Source organism: Rhincodon typus, chromosome 40 (assembly GCF_021869965.1).
Source record: "Rhincodon typus isolate 14 chromosome 40, sRhiTyp1.1, whole genome shotgun sequence".
NCBI lineage: Eukaryota > Metazoa > Chordata > Chondrichthyes > Orectolobiformes > Rhincodontidae > Rhincodon > Rhincodon typus.
The window spans coordinates 5,101,818-5,129,210 of record NC_063371.1 but is presented as its reverse complement, the minus strand read 5'-3'; the positions used below and the strand labels follow the sequence as shown (position 1 = coordinate 5,129,210).

Genomic DNA, 27,393 nt, shown 5'->3' with positions numbered 1-27,393 from the left:
CATCCATCCTGACTACTGAATACTATTTTCTCTATCTGCTCAGGGAACCTGGAATGAAAGAGACTGCAATTATAGATATCAGCCCAATCCCTTAAAATAAAAGCACAGCACAGTCGGTGGTCATTAAATTGCAGTTGCTGTTGATCACATTTCAGTTGCTTATGAATTAACAAGTCCAAGAAAAGGATACAGGGGCTGAACATTGTTGACAATTTTTTTGCTGACAACTTTGATGAGAATGGTCAGAAGGCACTAATAGTGCTGATTTTTTTTTAAATGCCTGATCAAGATCTGAAGCTAGTATTACGTTGGATTGGAAAAAAAAATCTGGACAGGAACATATTACTGGACCTAATCATTTCACAGTCATAAGCACAGAGAACGGTAAAACTGCATTGGAGTTATTGGAGCCTTCTCTCACTTCTGAATCAGTACTTTATGTCCCCTATTCATTCTCTCTTCAAGTCTCTGAGTCCATTCATTATCCACAACTAGAATTGATGAGATATAATGTCCCAAGCAAAAAAGCGATGCGATAGTGGGTGAAATGATATATTTAGTTTCTTCAATCTGCCTTGCTCAGCTATGTGCAGAGTAAAGGCTGATGAAACATGCTCAATTCTATTGTCAATTTTGATTCTGGCATGCTTTCTGGCCTACCAAACACTACGATTTCTGTGCAATCTGTCAAGCATTCCACTTGAACGTGATAAGAATGAGTCACTGAAGAAATTGGGCCGCAAGCCTTCTCCAAAGCACAGAGAACCACAGAATCGTAGATGTGCTATTGCACTGCAGGAAGCCATTTGACCCATTGTGCCCATGCTGTCTCCATCGTACAGTAATGTGCCTCATGCCTCTCCTCCATCTTTTTCCTGAGTCCTGACAATCTTTTCACTTTGTATAATTATTCAATCCTCTTTCAAAGGCCTCGCTGATACATGCCTCGGCAAAACTCTTCAGAAGAACATTCCATATGCCAACCACTTGCTGCACAAAGAAAGGTTTCTCCTTGTATCATGATTGCTTCTTTGACCAATCACCTATCATCTGTTTCCACTGGTTCTCAACCCTTCCACCAGAGGGAGTACTTTCTCCTTATCCACTCCCCTAGATCACTGCTGGATTTTGAAAATCTCATCAAATCTTCCCTTCTTCTTTCCTTCTTCAAACAGATCAATCTCCACTCTCTAATCTATCCATGTTGATGAAGTTCCTCAGACCCACTCTCATGACTTGTTTCTGCACTCTCTCCCTCCTTGGAGTGCTGCCCAGAAAGGGATGCAATATTTTATTTTATTTTATGCAGAAAACTTCCTCACTTTTGTGCTCTATACTCCTATTTATCAAACCCAAGGGCCCTTATTCATGCTTAATTAAGAAGTTTTTCAAACTGTTTTGCCATTATCAATGACTTGTGCCCATATTCACCCAGATGCTGATGCAATACTAGTGGCCTATCTCTGGATCAGAACAACTGGGTTCAATCGTTACCCATCTCGGAGCTGTGTCCATCACAAATGTCTGAACACACTGATTTATTTTTTAACCTTATCAACCATCTGTTCCTGTACCTCCTTTAGAATTGTTTCCTTCATTTTACATCATCTCTCCTCACTTTTCCAACAAAATAATATACTTCGAGCTTCTTTGCATTAAATTCCATCTCCCACTCATCTGCCTGTTCCAGCAGCCTTCCAAAATCTCTTTGAAAAGATTATGAATGTTCTCTTCCTTGTCAACATTACTTCTGAGTTATCTGCAACTTATGAAATTGTACCCTGTACACCAAGTTACAGGCCATGAAAATAGACAAAGATGTCTGACCCCTGGAGAGCTCCAGTGTACATTTTCCACCTGTTTATAAAACAACTGGACATCACAACATGCTATCCCCTGAAACTTAGCCAACTTTGTAGACATGCTGCCAATGTCAACTTTAAATCCATGGGTTTAATTTTACTGACAGCTTGTTACATGACTCTTTATCAAATAGCAACTGGAAATTCATGTACAACTGTAGTGTTATCATCAACCCTTTCTTATGTCATTAAGAAACTCAGACAAATTAGTTAAATAGGATTTGCCCTTGACAGGTCAATGTTGTATTTCTTTGATTAAAATCCACTTGTCCAAGTGATTGGTAACCTGGTCTTGAATTATTATTTCAAAAAGGTTGCCCACCTCCAAGATTACAATGGCTTGTAACTGCGCAGCTTATCACTGAACCTATTTTTGAATCCAGTTGTAACACTTGCAATTCTCCAGTCCCCTGACATCACCCCTGCATTTTATAAGGATTAAAATATTATGACCAATGCATCTCATCTGATTCCAGTGACTTATCAACATAAGCACAGCCAGGTTCTTCAACAGATCCTCTTTATCAATGTTTAGGTCTCAATGACATCCTCTTATGAGGCATTGGGCAGTATCTTCTTCCTTTGCAAATACAGGTGCAAAATAATCATTTGTAACTCCACCATTGTGCATAAGTGATCTTTTTTGATTGAAAATCTGCAACTCATCTAGCATCATATTCCATCTGCAGAAGAGAGGTCCAAACATCTGCTATCCTTTGGATAGTATGTCAGGCTCTAATTTCTAATTTTACCCCATCATTCTTTGCTCTCCAAAAGCATGAATAGTTTCAGCAACAGAATCATAGAACCATTACAGTACACAAGAGGTCATTCAGCCAACATGCTTGAACCAGCTCTCTCATCTTGTCTGGCTCTACTCTATGGTACTGATCTCTTGCCTTTTCCCCATATCCCTGCACGGTATTACCATCCAGAAGAACCCTTTTGAATACCTCGACTGAAATTGCCTCCACCTCTATGTTGCCATTTTTATACTCATTCTTGGAATATAAGCATCACTAACAATTCACTGCCTAATGACAACTGCTGTAAAGAATTCCTTCTTCACCTTCCAACCAAGTAAATTCCAGGAAGTGTAAGGTGAATTTGCTTGATCAGAGAATACCCATTGCAGTCCATGTATCGACCTGCTAAATTTCAGAATTGACTTCAAGTCCAACCACTGGATCTGGATGAATAGATATTCTTTGAGAAACCTTCAAGGCACACGGGTTTGAAGCTTGGCTTTGAGAGAAAAATCAGACTTCTAGAATATAACTGATCCCATTTGTTCTTCCAGTAGCTTTGAAGTTTCTGTTCTATTTCTGGGAAGAAGGATGTTCTGAAAAAATTGCTAAATGGATCAAGAACTTTGTCCTTCTCATTCATGGGATGTGGGCATCACTGGCATTTATTGCACACTCCAAACTGCCCTCGAGAATATGATAACGAAACACTTCCTCAAACAGTTGCTCTGTCAGTGCAACCAAATTGACAGTGGTGTTCACTACTGCTGACTCTGATGTTTAACTTTATCTTGTGGTTCACACTGAAAAAGAGAAATGCACCAAGATTTCATGCTAGGCTTGCCTAACACCTTTGTTTGCTCACTGATTGTGATGCATATATTTTGTTATCTGTACCCTAAGATGGGGAGATTTGATTTCAATTGGAAAGCTGATTATTGCTGAGCTGACATTGTGAAATCAGTGCACATTGGTAGAATTCTGTGTTTTCCTCATGTATAATCTTTAGCTTGGACTACAACTGTGTTATTTAGTGCCCTCTTGATCTTTGGTTTCAAAGGTCTCAGAAACAACATCCAGGCAATTATAAATAATCATAGACTGCTAACTCAGTCAGCGTAGTTCAATTGTTTGCGTACTTCACATCACAGGTCAATTTTTTTTCTCTCCTGAAAGAACTTCTGACATCAAGAAAAAAGCCGTGTCCAATAAACATGCATTAGATGATCAAGAGCAATGAGGAGCACAAGAAGGACATGTTTTCTGTCAAGTGATCACATATGTCCTAAGATTCTGTGTCTAAAGCTATGAAAATCTTTTTGTCTGTACAATATGCATTATACAAACATCATTAAACCATCCCCCAAGGCAAAGAAATGGACTTGTTAGAAATGTCAGTTCATGCTAAATCAAGATACGAGCAGTGGGATGTTTGATATCATAACAACACACTTTCATTCCTGAAGACATGGCCATACAAATCTTTAACTTGAATTTCAAAATGAATGTTTAAAGCATGCATTCCAAAAGGTTACAACGCAGGCTAGTGAGTGAGCATGTTGCGTTGTCAGTGGAATTTTCCAAGCAGCCTATTCCAAGGAACTGAGCTCATCTCAAACTTCCTCCATGCCCCAACAATTTCCTTTTCTTAGATATCCTTTTCAAATTGACGTCATTGATCTTTTGTCGACTTGGCGAATAACTTGGCCTACATTTTTGCTGGAAAGTTAAATTACTTACATTTTCAGATCTGAGCTTCTTTGCTGGACATCCTCCATCAACTGGGTGAAGCATGTAGTAAAGTCGAACCTTGCTGGCATGTTTTCGGCTCTGCAGAAAAAAAGTCACAAAGACTCTTTTGAAACTCTAAAACAAAACTTTGCAAAAATGAAATCCCTTTTGGACTCCTCCGTTCTATTTTCCTATTCTGGGATGGCAGTGGTTTGAATGGACAGTATTAAATTTGATTGTGCATTTACCATTTCACTAAATTGGCTGCTCCCACTTTCGCTTTCTCACAGATATTCACAACTGCAGGCATGATACTCAGCTGGCTGCTGATAGAACAAATACATTTATGCAGCAGAAGAGGTGGTTTCATTGACGTGAGAACGAAGGGGCCCGGTCAGCAGAACCTTCAGAAAGAGGACAACTGAAGAAATCAAAAGATAAAATGACATTGTAAAAATCTGTTGCCTTTGATTAAATGGTGATTGATCCCAGACGTCAAAATGCTTGCTCTGTCATTTTGGGATTTGTTTTAAAAAAGTAATCCAGGCACTGTCTAAAAATAAACCGTTGTTATTGCTTTAATTGAACATACACACTGTTCATTTGTTTTTCTGCAGCCTTCTTGGGACTTTAGAACATATAACATAAAATAGTACAGCACAATGTTGTACTGAACATGATGCCAGATTAAACTAACCCTTTCTGCTTGCTCTTGGTCCATATCCCTCTATTCCTTGCATGTTCATGTACTTATTTAAAAGCCCCTTAAACTCTCCATCATTATCTGCATTTCATCACCACTCCTGGCAGCACGTTCCAGACACCTACCACTTTCTGGGTAAAAAACTTGCCCCTCACATCTCCTTTGAACCTTCTCCCCTTACTTTAAATACGTGCCCCCTAGTGTTAAGACATTTCAACAGTGGGAAAAAACTCTGACTGCCAACCCTATCAATCCATCTCATAATTTTATACGCTTCTTTCAAATCTCCCCTCAGCCTCCACTTCTCCACAGAAGACAACTCGAGTTTTTCTCGCTTCTCCTGAAAGCTCATATTCTCTAATCCAGGCAGCATCCTGGTAAACCTCTTCTGCACTCTCTCCAAAGCCTTCACATCCTTCCTGTAGCGTGGCAACCAGAATTGAACTCAATACTCTCAGTAGAAACCAAAAGAACTGCGGATGCTGTAAATGAGGAACAAAAACAGATGTTGCTGGAAAAGCGCAGCAGGTCTGTCAGCATCTGTGAAGAAAAAAAAATCAGAGTTAACATTTCGCGGAACCCTTCCTCAGAACTGTTAACTCTGATTTTTTTCTTCACAGATACTGCCTGCCAAACCTGCTGAGCTTTTCCAGGAACTTCTGTTTTTGTTCAATACTCTAAGTGCAGCCTAACCGAAGTCTTATAAAGCTATAACATGACATCCTGACAGTAATAGATTTGCTGAAAATCATACACTTGATGACAGATGCAATTAAAAGGCAGCAATTTTGCAGTTTTATTTGTGATTCCTACATTGTTTTGCCTCTCTATGTCAGTTGAGCATGCTAGTAATCCATACAACAGCAGAATAGGGAGGCAGAATTATATTAATTAAAAGGCGTTTACAATGATTTAACTTCATAAAATCGGTTGCGTTGTCAGCACTCTCATCATGCTGAACACTCTCTCGACTGTGATGCTGCAATCTTCTTTGTTCAAATTCCCAGAACTTCAATGATTTGTTACTCAATTTAAAACTGTGCAAAGATTCTCCTGTACTATTTGACTCAACTTGTTTCACTCTAAACTACTGGACGATGCAATAACTTCCCAAAGCAGAAAACGATTGAGATAACTGGAATGGGTTGATCAACTGTAGACTTGTCACTGTGCCCAGCTTGCTGAAATATGAAAATCAGTTATGCAATCCCTTGCAGTGATCTGAGATCTGCCTTCTTTTGAATGCAGAGCAATGGTCTTTATTGAAAATAACTATATAGAGAGGATGGTAAGAGGGGTCATTTTATCTGAAGCTCTACAGATCCAGGTTCAAGTTCCATGTTATTTGATTTCATTATGATATTGCTCCTTCTGCCCTTATTCAATAACTACATGTAGTGTAAAGGTATATTTCCCTTTATGCTTCACTCTTGTTCAGTAGATGTTACCTGTTGTAGCCAGACAGATTATCGACAAGATGCACTGCAGAAATTCACGAAGGTTCCTGAGACAGTAAGATCCAATCCCACAACCCATCCAGAAGGACAGGGCAGCAGAAAGATGGGAACACCACCACCTGCAAGTTACCCTCCAGCCCACACAACATCGCAACCTGAAACTATATGGTGTTCATTGTTGCTGGATTACAAATATGGAACTTACACCCTCACAATCTCTGCAAAACGTCGACTGCAGTGATTCAAGACGGTGGCTCTTCACCAACCTCTCCACTGCCATTAGTAATGGGCAATAAAAACTGGATCAGCCAGTGAAGCTCATATCCCCTGAATGAATAAAAAAAAAATCCCTGCTCAGAGTTTGTTCGAGAATACTGCAGAGAATGAAATATTTCAGTTCTATCAAATCCGCTTTCATAAACGGTGCAATGGAGATCAAAAATGCTGGAAATACCCCACGTCTGGCAACTTCCAAGAAGGGTGAATCAAGGCTAACATTTCAGTTTCACGACCTTCTGTCAGAACTGGGAAGAAACTGGAGACGCAACAGGTTTTCTGAAAGAACAGGGGCAGGGAAAAGACTGGGAAGAGAATAAAAGGCAAGATCTGTGATGATGGAAGACAGGAGAGTTCAAAATACAAATGGAATGATGTTGTAAGACAAAGGGATATATTAATTAGGCAAATCAGGAAAGAAATGTTAGGTTTAGATGTGTAAATGGAAATGGCAGAATCATCACCAGCGTGCATTATTTGCAAAAACTGGAAACAATGGTTTATTAAACTCAATTTTGAGCTTCACTGGGACAGTGTCAGAAGCCAAGGACACGGAGTCGAGTTCAGACTTAGAATGACAGGCAAATAGAAGGTCGGGTTTACAAAAACAGGCTGATTGGAAAAACTAACCAAAGTGGTCACCCAATTGGTTTTTAAACTCTCCAGGAAAGCAAATCATGAGCAATGATGTTGAAATAACTCCACAAAGGCTGGAATCCCATCACCAAGTTACCATTGAATTATGCATGAAAAGTCCTCGACTATAGTTCAGCCTCACACAGAGTCAGGTTTGAGAGTGTCAGCATCTCTGATGCTCACCCTTTCTGTATGTCAGCCAGGGCTCCCTGATTGGACCAGATTAACACCACCAATCAAGGAACTTACATTCTACGAGGTCCAGTTGGTTCACCTTGTTACAATCACTACAGGTATCTTTGTAAAACTTCTCATCAGACACAGGCATCGCCAGCAAGTCCAGAATTTAGTGCTCATCCCAATTTAGCTTGAGAAAGTAGTGTTGAAATGCCTCCCTCAACTACTGCAGTTCTGGGGATGCAGGTACACTCACAGTGCTGTTTGGAAGGCAGACCAGGATTCTGATCCAGTGATGGTGAAGGAACAACTGATACACTTCCAAGACAAGATGGTATGTGGCTTGGAGGGAACTTGCAGGTGATAGTGTTGCCATGTGATTGCAGGTCAGTTTTCTCATTAGATGGTATTGGGCTTTTACAGTGTTGTTGTCACTGCGTACCTCCAGGAAAGTAGAAAGTGATCCATCCCAAGTTGTCCTCTTTCTTTACAGATTAAGGAGCTGAGCTCCTTGCTACACAATAACCAACGTCTGACATGTTTTTGCCATCTCAATACTCATATGTCTGAAAACAGTAAACTACAAGTAAATTGCTGTTGTATTTGGAAGGCAAGTTTGGGGTTTTGAAACACAGGGTATGAGGAGATAAAAGGGCCGGCATTGTATTTCTTGTGCTTGCATAAGAAGGTGCTATTAGAAAGGCAGGAAACATAGCAATCAAGAAGTTGGCCAGGGTGCAGGGGAGGAAAAGTCCTTTGGAAATTCTGAAAGGGGAGAGGAAGATGCGTTTGGTTGTGGCATCAGGCCAGAGACATACGAGTTGGTGAATGTAGAACTGAGCTCAAGGGAAACCCTGTCGCAGTTCTGGGAGGTAGGGGAAGGGGCGAGAGGAACATGCGGGAATTAACACGTACATATTTGAGGACCATATTAATCAATATAGGAGGAATTTTCAGTCCCAAGAGAGAAGACTTAGAGAATGCATGCTTGCAAAAATGTTGGAAGCTTTCCAAAAGCCAAGTTCTTACGCTCAGGGAGTTCAGGGTTAGCTTTAGTGACGCTGCGTGCTTATGTGCATGATAAAGAGTTAAGACTTCATTCTGAACTAAGAAACAAATTGCTAACATATCAGTCATTGCAACTTGCAAGCAGTTGCTTCAAAATGACACGTAAAATTATGAGTTCTCTCACCCCACCCCTCCAACCCACCTCTACCTCTGTCAATTCAAGAAAGACACCTTTGTAGATGTATCAATCTTACTTATTAAATTCAGGATGAAAAAAAAAGTACTGGAGAGCTTGTTTATCATGATCCTTTGATATTTCAGGAGAGCTTACTACATCTTGTGATAAAATAGCATTTCATTTTTTTTTTAAAATTAAATCTCATAAAAAGCCTCACAGCTTTATCAACATAAATCAGTTTAGTTCAAGTGATGCAGAATAAAATCAAATCAGTGGAAAATGAAAGTAAATTATGCAACTTGTAAACATAACACATTAATGTTTAAATATTCTTCCATCACAGCAAGAAAAATGTTTGCACTCCTTCTACTGCAGGATGCTAGAACAGGTTATAAGATTGTGAATGCTTCTCTCGTTCATCATGCTGAATATCTTGCTAACAGTATAAAAATGATAAACTGTGGGTTTGTGGTGCAGCACCACACTCACTGATGTCTTTTGCGCCAAAATCCACAACTGGTGATGTGACATCACTTTTAGAACAGGCCATGGAACTTCCATTGACCATGCAGTTGGTTCCTATTTGGTGACCAACACAAAAATCTAACAACCACGAATATAAATTCATGGAAATTGTTTTGTAGTTTCACTACTTAACTTGCTATCAAAAGTAACTGTGAGGTTGAAGGCACTTTCCATGATTTATGCTCTAATGTAAAGGCATGGAGCAGATGCACGAGTAAATGCCCAAACCAAGGAAAATAGGTCAGGTGCAGTGCACTGCAGTTAACTTTGCGTAAATAGCATCTTGGTTCTGGCTCATCATGCAAATGCATGAAGCCACACTTGTGCTGTTTTTCCAATAAGATGGCAGTGGAGTAGGATGTTCCAACCAGAGTGCCTCCGATCCACCTGTTTTTTTTCTTCTTTTTTCTCCCCCTCTCCTCCCTTCCCACGATCTTGGGCACCTGGCCCTGGCCTCCAACAGAGAGTCGGCGGAGACGCCAGCGGCTGGAGTGGGTCACTAATGACCAGAGCAGAGACGACAGGAGTTGGGACAGGGATGCCAGCGACTGGCGACCTGGATTGGAGACACCAGTAGCCAATGACCCGAAGCAGGGATGCCAGCGACCAGTGACCCAGAGCGGAAACGCCAGCGACTCATGACCTGGAGCAGGGACACCAGTGACCAGCAGCCTGGAACGGGGATGCCAGGGGTTCAGTGCAGAGCATGGTTGCAGTGAGTGGTCAGACCAAATGGAGGACCCGGCCATTGGTCTGCTGCAGAGAGCCCTAGGAAAGAGACGGTGATGTTTGCCTTTTTAACTTTGGTTCTTGTTTTTTCTGACCTATGGTCATAATGTTGACAGCTGTAATGTAACTTCTTTTGTAATTTCTCTATTCTGTAACATTTGTACCCAAGGTGATGCTGTAAGCGGTGACATAAACTTTTCAGTGCACCCATTTGAGTACATGTGACAACAAAGCTAATTCAATTCAAAGCTCTTGCCAAATATTGTTATGGAGGAAACGTGGCTTTCAACTAGCCATTTTGGAACTTTTATTTGTGTTGAAGTAATTATAGCATTCTTCAAATATACTGCAAGATAGGTCTTCAGTTACTGTCGAAATCAGCTGCTCATATTTATGGACAGAATGTCCACCCTCCTTACTATGTAAATGCCTACTTGAGATTTGTATGGATTTGGTAATTTGCATCAATCAACATTTGTATCTGACTGTTCTTAAGCTATGGGCCTCTGGAAATGCTAAATAGCAAGCCCTTTTGCATTAATACATTTATTTATCTTTTGGAGAATTAGGTGACGGTGGCAAGATCAGCATTCATGGCTTATGCCTGACTGCTAGAGAAGGTACGCCTTCAGTCTATGAGATGAAAACGCTCTCACAGGGCTGTCAGGGAGTTCAAGAATTTTGATAGGGTTAGACTTAGAAGTATGAGTGATATCCATGTCTGAAATGGGATGATGCAGGACATGGAGTGGAGCTCACAGGTGGTGAAGTCCCCATGCACCTTCTGCCATTTTCCTTCCGGAGGCAGAGGTTGCAAGTTTGAGAGTCAATGTCAAAATCCGTTTGTTATGGCCATCCTTTGTGCATTCTTTGGGAACCCTCGTTTAAGGAAGTAAGGTACTTGAGAGCATTAGAAGCCTCTAACATTTCTAAAAGGTGGATATTTCTGGTATTGTCATTTGGAATAAATTCCGGAATTGCTGTAGTATGCGTCGCACATGGTATAAAAACATTGGAGAATGAGTCAGCCCCAACATGGTACCATTTGAGGAAAACAGACTTTCTAAGAGTTATTCGAGAAGACAATTTCCAATTGGTAACAGGCTGTCATGAAACTATGGACATAATTCAGGAGTCTGGTTGGTAGACTGACCTGTGAGCAAACAAAGCCAACAGAGAGGATACCTGATCCATGAAGCAGTCTAGTATCTCTTATGATTTGCATTATGTTTCACTTTCACATGCACGCTGCTCTAAGGCAAAATATTACAAGTTTCTCTACATTTGGAAATTTGTACTTTTACACTGCAATGTTTTTGCTCATCGCTAGACGGAATCCAAATCCTTCCTTACTCTAAAACTTCTTTATCACTAATTGGAATATAATGCAAAGCATAACGCTGATCCAATAAATCGGAATTGGTAACTGCAGAGTCTTAAAATGCAGTGCAGTTGTAACATACCATTCAAATCATTTGTTGCAATGCTGTTAAGCTTTTTCTTGAATTTTTGGGTCTCTAACACATCTCACCCTAGATGACAGAAACAGTGAATGCATCATTGGTTTGAAAAATGCAGTGAAATAAAACTGAGTTCAAATTGCACAGGACGAAGAAACCAAAATTAAATCAGACGAATAGGTTCTTTCAGCAATCTGTGACACACTGGGGGTCTTGCTGTCAAATGTTTAATATCAAAGTGGCCTGCAGCTGATCAGCTTTTCTATGACTCCAATCGGAAGCAGATTGATTATTGCCCCTGTCGATCAAACACTGAAGGTTAATTTTACCCTTAGTGGGTCATATTACCTACAACTAATAATAGCCTCACGGAATAGAACCAACCCTGCAAGATAATTCCATTGATAATAAAGAATTCAGCTAATAAAAGCCAACTCTTTGAATTATTTAGCTTTCCCTCACCATTAATAAACCACTTTAAAAAGGAGAGTTGAAGTTGGACAGTATGTTTAGGTACTGTTCTTAGTTCTTTTCTCATTACTCCACTTGCTCTGTCAATACAAATTCCTGAACTCTTCATCATGTTACTATCTTTCTGCATCAGCTCAATGGGCTTGTATTATTCCATCTTTATTGTGTTTTAATGTTTTGAAACAATATACCACTTCGATCTATATGTCACAGCCTGTGTGACGCACAACACTTTAAAATCTTTATTTTTATTTCACTGAGACACAAAACATTTCTTCAATTATTAGACTTCCTCTCAAAAAAAACTAAAACTAATTATAACTTATGCCAGTCAAAGCTCATTAAAGCAAACTCATGGGGTGCTGGCAAAGCGCTTTCTTTCGAATGACTGCGATAGTCTATAACGTTACACTGAAGCATCTGTCACAACCAGGAAATTATGTTATAACTGCTCTGTATGGCCACATTTTAAACATTTTGTTTTAAGTGTGCTTGTTGTAATCTTAAAACAGTTAAAGGTAATATTTGTGAGATGTGTAACTGGTCGACAAGTGTCTTTGCTTTTACATTATCAAGCTCCTTGATTGAACCATATTGAGCAATGCATTTTGCAGCCATCACAAACTGCATATTAACATTGACATTTCCAAAGTACTAAAAATATATCGAGGAGGGAATAAACTGAATGTTTTGACAGATGCGAAATGACAATGGCAATTTAAGCAGAGTTGTGGAGATTTATGGTGGTTTATTTAAAATGGAATATTGTTGCTCCCTGTATTGTCTTTTCCTTCTCCAGGAGGCCGAATGGTTGAGTAACTATCAAATTGCAATTGACTTGCTTCATTGCACTAGAATGAGGACATTGTCAGATGAAATAAGTTCAGCTAAATTTCCTTCATATTCAGCAGAGTTCTCCTATTGCAATGACAACACCTTCATTTTGTATTCATCAGCAACTAAGTGCCTGCACCAAAAACACTGATGTCCTGCTGGACTGTACCACCAGTGTGTGCAGTGATCACAGCCTCTGAAGAGAATCCCTGATGCATTTGCGTGATACCGACATTTCTGAAATTGCATTCCTCGATGCTATTTTGCTTTTTTGTTTTAAGTTGGCAACATAACCTTTTAGAAGTGGGGTTTGAGATTGCCAAAGTGATTTCTTTTGCACTACCCCAGGGGGAGAAAACGATTCTCTTATCTGAAGACAGGGGTAGGATGAAGAATAACCAGACTTAGTACAATTTTTTTTTCTGAGAGTATTGGATAAGAGTGAATTGATGTGTCTGGTACTTACTAGGCTAGTTAAGATTTCAGTGCTGATCTGAAAATGCTGCAACATGGCCAGGCCCAAAGGGCTACCCCGTCTATTTTAGCAAACACAATTCCGGCTCTTCTCTATTTACTGTACAGGCAGAGAATAATTTTATGCAAAGCATAAAACTACAAAGGGATGTTGATGGAGTAGCCGAACAGCCAATGCTGTGGCAAACAGATTTCAATGCAAACACATGTGAGATTTGAACCCAAAAATGATACACTGTGGTAAGTGCAGTGAAAACCAAACAAGCAGTGCAGGTCCAAATCGAATTTTAAAGCTGAGTGATTGATGGATTTTTATTTCCCATGGATATTCTGGAGTAGGGAGAAATGGTAGTTTAAAAAGGAGCTGGCAACAGAAATAGCATGATGTCATTGAACAGCAATGGCCTCCTCCTCTTCATATTCAGGTTTTATGGATGACCAGCAAATTCTGGTGACGATCATGTCTTGGAAGAAGAATAAAGGGAAAAAAAAAAACAAACCTCTTGAGATTCGCTCGTGGAGGGGAGAATTTTATTTGGTGTTTTCATACTTTTTCTCCCTTGGTGGACTCTCAATGAGAGCAAGTGCCTCCAGCCATATAAAACTGGTTCTTGACATTGGCACAGCAGATTGTAATCTAAAACTGACAAGTGATCCTGAGTGACTGGATCTCCATTCTTGCAATATTTGTCCTGCGGTCCACTCATGCCTCCTGCTCTGAGAGGTCATGAAGGGTTAATCCGTTTATGACACGTTGAGAAATGTGCAGCTGAAGGGAATAGACTGGGCACGTGTCACTGTTTAGTTACTTCTTACCATTGCAACATGACAGAACAGCGATAGAAAATTAGGCAGCAGGAGAACATCATTCACTCACATCATTCTTGTCACATTCGCTATATAAATCAAGGCTATCATAATTTAGCAATACCTTATATTAAAAATTAAATCAGGACACCAGCTTATTCTGAGAAAGCAGATTGAGTGGTGAGCTGCATATTGCTATAGCTCATGTGCACTACAAACTATAAGTGCCAGATGGTGCAAAAGAGGAACCTGGTAATGTGCCATACACCAGACGCATTTTTAAAAGCGCTGCAAGAGGGCACCTTAAGATTCCTGCCTGCTTGCACCTTTGTTAAGTGGCACAAAAGCATGACTCTGCAGGTGGCCTCACACACCGCCCTGGAGTGCTCCTCACCCATCTGTCACAGTCAGTGAAATGGTGGGACGGGGGAGGTGACCTGAATGGGAGTCAAGACTTCTGCATGACTTGAGCATCCAGCCAAGCCTTGATTGGTTTCCTGAGTCGGGTATCGCCACTTACTAAGTCCTAGTGGGCTTTTCATAGTGACATTGGAACTGGCTGTTGCAAATGAGCAACCTTCCTGCCACATTCCATTTATCGGAAATCTACAAGTAGCTTAAAAAGGTAAGAATCCCCAGGCATCACTTGCTTGCCAGGTATAGAGCAGAGATCACTGACCCCAGTTGGAAATTTTAGAGCAGGAATGCAGATGAAAATCTCCAGTTTCCAGCCCAGATCATTGTAATATCTGGAGTATCATGACAATAACAATCGCTCACCTTTACAAAGCTACGTGACCTTGTGTAAAGAAGCAAAAGATGAAATCTTTTCCTTATAAACCAAAATTGAATGAGGAAGAAAGTGGCCCCAACGTTCCTAAAACAAAAAAGGAGAAAATTTGCACATAGAGTTTATGCCAGAGTTGTGTTGTCGTGTACGTCCATTGCTGGATGATGCTGCAGCACAGATTATTTGAGTATGAACTTCATGCAAAAGGTGCAGTCTAATTAGGTCAAATGGCAGCCCCAACCTTAGAATGTATTCTTCAAAAACATGACATGACCTTTGCGATAACAAGGTGTAGAGCTGGATGAACACAGTAGGCCAAGCAGCATCAGAGGAGCAGGAAGGCTGACGTTTTGGCTCTGAACCCTTCTTCAGAAAATGACATTTGAGTTGTTCAGGTTTATTCAGAAAACACCAGGAAATTAGAAATATCTCTTATAGTTCTCTAGGTACTTGTAGTCAGCTTCACACAGAACTTCAGAACAATTCCACTTGAGCATGAAATCAAGGCTGACACTTCAGATATGCCATTGTCCCCAAGATGTCAAAACTAACAACATGCCTCATCTATCTGGCAAACCAAAAGATGGCATTTTTAAAAATGCTAAATACAACTCCACAACAAAAGCAAAATAGGGAAGAGATTTTCACAAAAAAAAAAGGAATTGGTGGAAATCCTCAGTTGGTCAGGCAGCAACTGCAAAGAGAGAAACAGAATCAAATGATTCAGATCGAAACTTTCAGATGATCAGACTTGTGCTGTGCAGGCTTTTGGTACTTGTCTAATTGCTAATATCCCTTCACGAGTGAGTGAAAATATATGAAGCAACAGAGAAAAACAGCAATAGTGATTTGTCAGGGAGACACTATTTGCCGTGAACAAATAAACCTAACATCAACTGTGGTGTTGCATAATGAAAGAAATTTCTGAAGCCCACATCAAGCTTGAAATCTGCTCTTAGTATTTGATTTTGTCTACCAGCAGACTGCATTCAGTTCAGTCAAACAACAGCCAGGGAGCTCTTCCAATGTCCCATCGAATATTTATCACGCAATTGTTGAAACAAATTACCCAGTCCTTTATCTCACCATTGCTTGCGGGGCTCACTGTGTCTAGATTGGTCATGGTGCTTCTCTGCACCTGAGACTACAATTGAAAATGTTATTGTTTCCTGTGAAATGATGCCTGGAAGTTATGAAAACCTGAATGCAATTTTTACATCTTATGTTCTATTCACGGTTCGGAAACTACGAGCAGAACTTTCCTCTCCTGACCTTGGCAACAGTAATGGTACAAAAGTGAGAAAATACGGTGAGACTGAATGAAACCAAGTTCTTGGTCTTTAGAAAAATAGTCACAATTTTCCCCTCGAATCTTAAATGGAGACTTTAGAAGTTCACCCTTGAGCGGTGAGTGCCTTATTTCATACATTTGCATCTTACTAAAACTTCAACTCCCTTTACTTTCCTCCAACTTCTAATTTTCCTCACCTTCACCAAGATGGTGCAAATTCCTGACAGAAAATTCAGAGTGGATACATTACAATTGAAGGTCACTGACTACTTGTCCTGGCCGTTGTGCAGCTACTACTTCAGAACAACCAACATCCTCCTCGACCCATCATCCATGCAAGACAGCATCAGCCAACAACCAGCCTCATCACATCATCAGGCCTCCACGTGGATCAACTCATGCACTACTTCATCACTTCATTTTGGGGCAGCTATGACTTGCATGTTTCTGCCAGTGCGCTTTGCATACAAGCGCACACGCACACGCACACCCCTCCTGCATTAGTTAGCGGATAGTCAAAGAGCCAGTCCTAGTCAAGTCAAGGGTGTTGGCCACAGTCAGTCAGGCACTTGGTGCAAGCAAAGTCTATAGATGCATGTCTCTGCAGTCTGGGAACTGGACCATAGGCAGCCTTGCAGACCAACCAAAAGCCGTCCGGGGATGACAGGGACACAGTCAGGAAACTTCAGTTTTGGGGTTTGGGCAATATTGTTCATGGATTTTATCAGCAGGCAGTCCATGGAGTCCTGGGGAAAGTGGACAGCCCAAGTCTGAGAATGAGCTTCATTGTACTGGTTTGCTGAGGGTGTAGCAATGATGATAGGGAGAAGCTGCAGATCATGGGGGTGAGAGATGTCTTCTTCAATAGGAGGGAGCTGAGAGCTCGTTGAGGTTTGGGGGCTCAAAAAGTTCAGAATAACGCTGGCGTCTCCATGGAGAGCATGTAGATCCAACATGGGATTTTCCAAACACTTCGGCTCTGATGTAAAGTAGGGACAGTAAAGCAGAGTCATAGAGTCATATAGCACGGAAAGAGACTCTTTTGGTCCAACTCGTCCATGCTGACCAAGTTTCCCAAATTGAACTTGTCCCATTTGCCAGCATTTGGCCAATATCTCTCAACCTTTCTTATTCATGTAGCTGTCCAAATGTCTTTTAAATATTATAAGTGTACCTGCATCTACCACTTCCTCTGGCAGTTCATCCCATACATGACCCAGCCTCTGTGTGAAAAAGGTGCCCCTCAGCTCCCTTTTAAATCTTTCTCCTCTACCCTATAATTATGACCTCTAGTTTTGAACTCCCCCGCCATAGGAAAAAGACTTTTGCTATTGATCTCATCTATGCCCCTCATGATTTTATAAATCCCTATAAAGATCACCAGTCAACCTTTTAATGTCCAGGGAAAAAAAGTACCAGCCTCTTCTCATAACTCAAACCCTCTAGCCCCAGTAACATCCTTGCAAATCTGTTCTGTGCGCTCCCCAATTTAATAATATCCTTCCTCTTGTAGGATGAGTAGAATTGCACACAGTAGTCCAAAAGTGGCCTCACCCACATCCTGTATAACCGCAAAATGACATCCTAACTCCTATACTCGATGGTCTGGGCATTGACAGTAAGCTTGCCAAATGTCTTCTGCACTTCCTTGTCCATCTGTGACACTACTTTCATGGAACTATGCTCCTGAAACCCTAGGTCTCTCTGTTCGATAGAAGTATTCAATCTTAATCAAAGTGGAAAGTCTCGAATTTGGTGTGGGGGAGTGGGGGGGTTCAGACGATAAATTAACATCTGGCATAGGTATAAAAGGTTCACAGTCAGTCAAAATTGTCAGTGAAAATTGTCAGTGAAAATTGAAAAGAATTTTGCTGCTATGAAAAGAAATTCTATTTTCGAGAGAGTTGCTCTGCTCCACTTCATTTTATGTTATTGTTTCAGGACCAGAGAATCAATTAAATGAACCAGTTAAAAGGCACCAACAAACAAAGGAGAGCATTGTTGAAAACAGACAGGTTTTGGTTTATGCTTAAAAAGCTATTTAGTGATGTTGAGCTCTGATAGAGAGTTAGGTTTAATCGTCTTATCTTTCCAAAAAGGTTGGATGTTCTAAATCAGAAAGAAATGGGAGTAGAACAGTTATTTTAATTCTGAAGATGTAATCAAATATTAAAGGCAAAAAGTCAATATTTCAACAAGTATTGAAGTCGAAATTGAACAGTGTTGAGTTTTCACTAAACATGATTGACAACGTGCCATCAAATCCAACAGCCTCTAAGCTCTCACATTTCTGACCAGCTTTGCACCCGTTCTATTTTTCATGATTCATGTTCCAAGCAAGGCTTTGGGATCTGATTTTAATCAAAAATTGATAAGGAGTGAATTTTCCTTTGTTTCAGAATATTTTAGCTCAAACTGCTGTGTGCTGTGTCTGTACTGCACTGAACCTTCACATATTGTTCAACCCCCGGCTCCTCCCATCCAAAGGGACAAGACAATACCATCAGCGACAACTTACCCTGCAAAATGTACACCATCCTGACTCAGAAACTGAAGACTGCAGCAATTCAAGAAGGTAGCTCACCACCTTCTCAAGGGCAGTTAGGGATGGACAATAAATGTTGGCCCAGCCAATGATACCCACATCCCAAAAACAAAATTTCCAAAAAAAACTTGCACTATTACATTCCATTGATTGAAAAGATTTTTTAGCCCTCTCTTCAATACACACTATTCTAAACAGAAGGGGGTGTGAAATTACTCCCTTTAAACCCATTTGTCTATGAGAGGAGCTGAACAGCAACATCCCCCAAGAATTCCCCCAAGGAATGTCACTGTAGCCGCTAAATGAGAGAACATTTTTTGTGTGTGGATTCAAAAGGATAAAGATGTTTCAAAAGCATGACACACTTGGCTGTGTCCTGTGACACAATAACACATCAGAATAAATTTGTGATTTATATTTTGGAATCCAAGAATTACACAGCACAGGAGGCCAGTTAACCTATATCAGTTTAATTGTCAAACTCACAAAATTAATCTCAGTCTCCAGAGATTCCCCTCCTGCCTTAAAAATCTACTACCATTTAAACATTTATCTGATTCTTATGCAAATATTCATGCTGAATCAACTTCTCCCATCCCGTCAGGTGGTACATTCCAAGGGTGAACAACCTGCTGTGTAAGTATTTAGCCAATAACCTTAAATCTGCAAGTCCTTTGGTATCCTAATGCTTTTGCATCTGGCAATGATTTCTCCTTAATTCCCCTATCAAGATCCTCCACGATCTTGAACACATCTCTTAATTTCCTCTTAACATTCTTAAATTTAAGGAGAACACCAGCAGCTTTGCCAGTCTCCCCAAACAAATGAAGTCCCTCATCCCTTTGCCATCGTGTTTAAAAGAAGTCTGGCTTCAGGTGGCAATGTCAAGGGAAGGTAACATAGAAGGGAGTTTGAGCAATCAAGTGGCCATTCTGTGGATGACACAGTGCCTCTTTAACAAAGAAGCCTCTTGAAGAAAGGGAGAAACGGGATGAGGATTTACTCAAGGAGATGTGAATTACAGGTTTCATTCTGTGTTAATACTCTGCTTTCACAGTTTAACCTTCATCTCCTTTCATGCTTGTAAAGACCTCATGCCAGTGCAATAAAGAATCCTTACTTCATGATCTTTGGGCCATCCATGTGTTTGAATCCCCTGTTACAATCGAGCAATTCTCTTCTGCATCCAATTCAGACAGTCATCCTCAAGGGGGAGGACTGAACATGACACCATTCAACTCCCTGGCTGTGCTATAATGTCTGATATTATCTTCGTTATTGTTCTACATTTTCAAGTTTCATATCATTTGCAAATATTGATTTTATGTCATTAATACATATCTAAAATAGCTGTGGGTCAAATATTGACAATATACACCGCTGCAGTTGCATCATCACTACCCTGTGTTTTCTATCCCTGAGCCCACTGTGTGTTCATGCATGTGCCTTTAATTCCATGGATTTCAATTTTAGGAACAAGTTTATGTTTTCAGGCAATAACACCTTCATCAGTTCTCTGCTACTTCATTGAAAGACTTGACCCAATTTGTCAAATATGGTTTGCGTTCCACAATTCACGTTCCACAGTCCATACTTTTCTAAACACCAATTCATTTTGTTCTCAGTTCTATCCTCATGATACATTCTTCTTTGTTGGTGGGTTGTAAATCACAGATCTCCACATATCTCGATATCTGCACGACAGTACGATATCACAATGGGGCAAGTATAAGGGGCCGGACGAGGAACTACTTCAACTACGACAGAGACGGAACCCACACTCACGCTTGAACGATCTGAGATAACTGACCTCTGGAATGTCATCTCTAAAAATTTCCCAAGCATTTTTGAGCTGCTGGTCTGCAGTTGCAGAATGTATCCCTCACTTTGTTCATCAATGGGGATTTGATATTTGTTGCCTTCTTACAGCACCATCATATCTGAAGGTATTTGGAAGACTGTTCTAAGGTACCTGAAAATTCAAATTTTATTTTCCGTGGTACTCTAAATTTTCATTTCACTTGGACCGGGCAAATTTATTTAATTCACTATTGCCAATGTTTTAATTCCCTCGCCAATATCAAGATATAATCACAAAATATCACCATTGTTCTCTCTTTTACTACCAATTTTTTCCCCAATCAACAATATTATATCCACTCCCTTTATAAGAAAGTATCTTCCTTGGTTCTTACAACAGCCTCTTCCTTGATTTTAATACTATTTCCACTTGTACAGTTATCAGACTTTGGGTTCCTTTTTATTTTTACCTGCAAATCTGTTCTCATACCTTTTCCTCTTATTCCCTTTAATAGATCTCCTGTCAAAGTGCTAGCATGTATTTGAGGCTGAGGACAACACAAGACAAAACCTTTACTCAAGAAAAGCAGTTACTAATTCGACAAGTTTGCCTAAAATTTGAAGAACTCAACTGCAATGCATTTGTACTTTTTTCAGTTACATCTTTTTCCTTCCCTTCCACCAGCACTGCTTCTCAGTGGGTTCTCTCTTGATGTGGTTCCCTTCCATATCCCATCACGTCAACCATTGGCAAATGGGCAGTGCCTTTTTGGATCATTTACTCTGGTTGCAATTGGAGATGTGGAGCTTTTATTTGCTGTGGAAATTGAAAGATTCAGGCCAATTTGTATGGCCACACATTGTCTGAACCTCGTTCCATTCACGGCTTGAATTCGATTAAGTCCTCTTTTGCCTTCAGTTCACAAAGATGCACGAGAAGTAACAGACTTATAGACTGAGGCAGCGACTTGTACATTTTGTCATCAGTATGTTTCGAGACGTTAGTATTATACAGCCCTGGAGCTGGTGGGACTTGAACCCAGGCCATCTGGCTTACGGGTAGAAACATTACCACTGTGTCATGGGACCCTCACAAGACACTGTCATGTATACAGTTATAAACAGGTTTCTCATGCCCACTGAGCTTTTGGCACTAGCTACCATAATTATAACCCAGCTGACCTCAACACAGAAGACTGCCCCATTGACTCCTCAAATTTTATGAAATAATTACCGTTACATTATTTATTTCTTTCTTCCAATTCTAATTTAAAAATACCACGGTAAATTTATGATGGTAGGTGCGCTACATAGCCATAATTCCATCAAGTGTCAAGCTGATACTAGAATTTATGAACATTAGCAGAAACAAGAGAGTAACCTGAAACACTAAGTTCACTGCCTGTGGATAATTATATGCTGAACAGTCCTCTTACCTTTTAAATAATGTTTGTTTTCAATCGCCTTCACCACCATGTGATAGGCACGTTGAGTACACTATGACGTGATGAGATGTGTTTTTTAGGATCTGAGAAAACACATCAAATTTTGCAACATAAAACTTTGGATATGAAGCTCTTTCTACACAGAAACTACTCAGTGTTTGGTGAACAAAATAAGGAACAAAAAAAAAAAAAGATTTTTGTCCATCAGTCCACAAAATAAGCAGTTTGCCAAATAATTACGTGGTATATAATATCACCATTGATACAACTTCTATGGGTCCCATGAAGTCTGCCAAAAGCCACAAAATTGCTCACTGCCCGACGAAATCCATGTAAATACAACAACGTTCACAGAATAGTTTCGTGACATCTCCCTGACCACACACACAGTCAAGACAGTCTCTATAAAAATTGCAAATTCACTGTCGCAATTTTGAGTAATGTGATGACTGGTGGGTTTTGCAGACAGATGGATGAGCTGTTTGCTGCCAACTTTGAGACCAGCTCCTTTGCACTGATTTAACTGTGGGATTCGGACAGTTGCAAAACGCCCCTTGGCAGCTGGGACCAGAAATGAAGAGGATAATTACTGAGATCCAAAGCACAGAGTCAAAAATAGACAAAGTCTTTGAAAAGATCCAGAAAGAGTCTTTGCCAGAAATAAAGTACCAAGCGACTTGGAAGTGGTCGGCAAAAAACGAAATGACTGCTCTTGCAGAGGTGGCGCTGGATGTTCTCTTTTCCACTGCGCTTCCTCCAGTTACTACTGAAGCATGATACTGTCAAAATCGCATGCTTCAAAAAAAGCTATAAAATATTATGGTGCTTCATCTGTTTGCTTCCACGGACATTTTAGCTCCCACTCCCCCAGTTGTCACATGGAGGATTTCCACATTCATATGTGTTCCCAAGTTGAGGGCTGGCCAGCCCTGTGCACAGATCTGATGGCAGAAATTCTGGTGGGATGGAATGGATCACCTCCTGTGCTGTTGAAACTGCTGGGTACAGTCTCACTCAAGCATGTCAATTGAAATGAGTCTCAGTGGAATGGTGCCAGTCGGAGCCCTGGAAACACCACCAAAATTGGTAGAAAGACCAAGCAGAAAAGAGCAAAGAATGGACAAAAATTTGGTGACTGGGTTATGCACAATCAATTTGACTTGCCAGTCCCCTTAAAAATTGATTGTAGTTACATTGAAATACATGCAAACCATGCACATTTAACAAGAAATTTCTGTTTTTGGAATGGCTTAACAACAACGATGTTTATCAAGATCACAGACTTCGAAGTAGTCAGGTATCAAGGAACCTCAGGCATGCAGCTTATGCCTGTTTTGTGCTGACTAAGGGAGGAGAGACTGCTGCTTATTATTGGATGGCTTCATCAACCAGGGTTTATAGGTCAGTAACCGAACAGAATAACTGAAGTTAAGCAGTTCTGAAGAAGAGTCCTATATCACTCAAAACGTGAATGATGTTCTAACTCCGGCAATGCTGTCAGAGCTGCTGAGTTTCTCGAGCAGTTTGTTTTCATTTCAAATCTTCAACATCTTTGGTTTTACCTTGCTTTTATTTGAGAATGGTCTTACATATGCATTTCCAGTTGGAAACAGTGAGTGAACGAGGGAGCTCAGCTTCCCTGACTAATGCTGCATTGACAGAGCTTGTGACCAAATTTTCACAATATTGCAAGCTCTTGAGGCACCACGTTTTATTTTGGAGAGAAAAATATGTTATACTTTTAACCTTTAGCAGAAATAGCAAAATCCAAAACTATTCATGACTTTCAAATTGTTCTCAAGCTTCTCAGTTAAATATAATTTGTTGAAAAAAGGACATGGTATTGAAAAGGAAATGCATATTTTCAAGTAAACAGCTGAAATCTTACCTCATAATGTGCCACTCTCTGAGACTCTGAAATCAGCTGAGCACTGCATACCTTACAGTAGGTGTCAGTAAATAAATTCTGGTCAACTGTTCCAGCAGACTTCATCTAATTGAACAAAATAAATGAGGCAAACTACATTAGACACGGGCAAATTGAAAGGAACAAAGGAAGTTGTAACATCTCAACTGTAATGTAAACTATTGTTGGTTCGATAACGCTGAGTGCTCCTGCAAGCTAGCCTTGCTTTTTCCTTTCACCAATGTTGCAAACATGCTGCTGTCCCTATTCTTCCTCCTTATTTTATCCGCTGTTGAAATCAAGACCTCCTATAACAGCTCTAACTGAATGAAAATAAGTTCTGATACTAGATAAAACGTGAAAGACGGGTAAGTTGGGATTAGTCAGCTCATACATGGCTTTTGATTTTCATTTGAAATTAAAAAAACTGAAAAAGATATACAGGACATTGATGAGGTCACTTTTGGAATGTGGTGTTTATTTCTGGTCTCCCTGGTAGGAGGGATGTTGTGAAACTTGAAAAGGTTCAGAAAAGATTTACAAGGATATTGCCAGGGTTGGATGGTTTGAGCTATAGGGAGAGGCTGAATGGGCTAGGGCTATTTTCTCTGCGCATTGGAGGCTGAGGGATGACCTTATCAAGGTTTATAAAGTCGTGAGGAACACGGGTAGGGTGAATAGTCAAGATCTTTTCCCCAATGTAGGGGAGTCCAAAACTAGACGGCACAGGTTTAAGATGAGAGGGGAAAGATTTAAAACGGACTTAAGGGGCAGCTTTTTCACACAGAGGGTGAAGAGTATTTAGATTGAACTGCCAAAGGAAGTGGTGGAGGCTGGTATAATGACAACATTCAAAAGACATACGGATGGAAACATAATTGGAAGGATTCGGAGGAATATGGGCCAAATGCTGACAAATGGGACTAGATTAATTTAGCATATCTCATCAACCTTGTCAAGTTGAACCGAAGGGTCCATTTCTGTGTTGTACATCTCTCTGACTCTAATGGATGGCTGATCTGATATTGTACCAACTGATTATTTCCAAACCATGAGGCACCTTTGGTACTTCAGCTTTGTTCAGCTTTCACATTTTTAAAATTATTTCTCCATGATTATTTTTGATTTTTCTTCTGTTTCCTCTCAATGCTAATGATACCAGGTATTATTAACCTCACCCAGCAACACCAACATTCCCCAACATGGTTTATTTTCACTCTTTATTCCATCAATGTGTTGATAATTAATCTGTATTTGTACTTCTAACCCTGAAAATCATGGCTCAAAAAGGTGGAATTCAAATCTGACCTAAGAGTAAGAAATACCGGAAGTTGACCACACACCTCTTCAAACCTGCATCACTACTCAGTAACATCATGGGTGAACTTCTGCCTTCACTCCATTTTCCTCCCTGCTTGCCATGGCCTGTGATTGACTCAGGGAGTTGAGAATGTCAGCTAACTTGACATTTTGTGGAACCATTTTCTAAATGAGATGCTGCAGGTTAAAGCCCCTGTTGGCCCTGAACTTCAGGGAGACAAATTAACCAGCCATAGCACTTCAGCGATTTTCTTTATTCTCTTGGGAAACCCTAAAAGAAGCAATGCATTCATTTCTGAACTCCTTAGTTTCACATTTCTTCTTTATTTGTTCATGGAACGAGGGTGTTGTTGGCTCGGCCAGCATTTATTGCCTTGGATCTGAACATGGACATATGGGCCAGAGGTAAGGGCCCTAGTTATAGCTTAAAAAGAGATTCAAGTCCATTTATTTTTCTGTGCTTATTCAAAACTGTTACTGGCCCCCGATTTTAATTTGTGTCATTTGTTCCCTTTGTGTCTCCCATTTGAAACTTTTGTATAACTCGAAGCTGGCTAAAGAAGCCAAACTTTGTAACGATCATGAAATCAAGGATGGTGGCAGAGACGTGGAGTGCTGGTCACTAGTAGCATTGAAGGAAGACACATATCCACACATCATGTCACCAAGGGCATGATGTGGACAAGTTAAATTGAGTACACATTCAAAAATAACACAAATCATAATGCAGGGATCTGAAGAAACTAATGTGCTGTGAGATCAACTTAAAACATTGAGAGACTTGCCAAAAACCATGGAGACTTAAACTAAACTGCTTTACACTGAGGATTATGCCAGTGAAATTTCATTTCCAGGTCAGTGCAATTCCTCAAGTTGCATTCTCCATTTTCCCTTCATTTCAGTTGTTCCTGCATTGCTGTTCACTTAAATTTCATTTGTTACAAAAAAAAAAAAAAATTTGCTTTAATACTAACTTTGCCACAGTAAATGAAGAGCTGTGCCACTTTTTTAAAAACATTTTCTAATCACGTTGCTGTTGAAACAATATCATTTCAATCCAAAGCCAAAAGAATGCACGTTCCACACAACGCACTTGCTGTACTTTCCTTTGATCACAGTCTTGATTCTTAATTATTTAATCCAATTGTTTCTGTTTCATACATTTCCTCTCCAATCAGCATTTTTCTGGCCCAAGCTGTAATATGTTTTGACAGGCACTATTTACCATCTGCTGCCTATCTCTACAAAGGATGTGACAGTCCAGATATTTGATGTTGCAAGGTTTTCGACAATGGCGGAACTTGGTGCCCAATTCATTGGTTTCCATCAGGGGCGACAAGTTACTGATCAAGAGCTCAAATTTTCTGGCATAGAAACAGTGTAGCAGGCTCTACTAACTGTGATGAGATAGCTCAGCTAGTTGAACCTAGACCTTCCTGTCTGCATTGCTCATATCTGTTTTGTTGTGTAACATGTTCCTCAGTTGACAGTTCCCTTGCCTCTGTGCCACACGGGTTGGTTTCAGGTCCTATTCCAGGCTTGAACAGAAAAATCCCTGCAGTAACTAGGGAGTGTGGCACAGTCGGTGGGATTGTCCTTCTGACAAGGCATTAAGCTGATGTCCCATCTGAAATTACTCCCCAGATGCTGATATTGCATCACCAAATCACTCTTTACTTACACATGGAAAGTCCTTGATGCTGATACAGCTCCCTCAGAGCCAGCTCCCGGAGTGAACAGGATGTCTGACACTCTTGTTCTTATGGGTCACACAGTTCCCTGATTAGACCAGATTAACAGCCCTAATCATAGAACTCAGATTCAATGAGGTCCACCTGGTTGACCTCATTACAAATCACTACATCGCTACCACTCCAAGTCCGAGGCATAGACCAGTTCTTTTTTTAGTAGCTCCCCCTGGGGAGTTTTTGCACTGGGTCAGGTTCCTCCAACTCTGCCTCAGATACAAGTGGTGTGTCACACACAGTAGTGCGCCTCTTGCGCCTGGAGTGTCACAGAAGAAATTCATTCTCTTCCTCAGGCAGCAAATACATGGAGGTGGTGACATTCACCATGTTCATCTCAGATTCAAAATATCTTCAACGCTTGATGGACAGGGTGAACCCACAGGTTCTGGAACAGTCGGAAAAGGTGTCAAAGGAGCCGGGCACATTTTGCGCCTGCATCGTTTGCAAATTTGCAGCTTCCATATGGTCCGCGTG

At 40.4% G+C, this 27,393-nt stretch overlaps 1 protein-coding gene across 4 annotated transcripts in view; it reads right to left on the bottom strand.

The window, feature by feature from the left end:
• zmat4a (zinc finger, matrin-type 4a) overlaps positions 1 to 27,393 on the bottom strand; it is a 158,277-nt gene that overhangs the window by 117,014 nt on the left and 13,870 nt on the right. For 2 of the 4 annotated variants that reach the window (XM_048618679.1, XM_048618681.1), the window contains exons 2-3: positions 23,834 to 23,938; positions 4,349 to 4,438 (exon numbers count right to left, since the gene is read on the bottom strand). In XM_048618679.1, coding sequence (XP_048474636.1) covers positions 4,349 to 4,438; positions 23,834 to 23,938 — 195 coding nt within the window. Of the gene's footprint in view, positions 1 to 4,348; positions 4,439 to 23,833; positions 23,939 to 26,852; positions 26,896 to 27,393 lie in introns of those variants that run through there. The other 2 variants (XM_048618683.1, XM_048618682.1) reach the window with 2 other exon arrangements.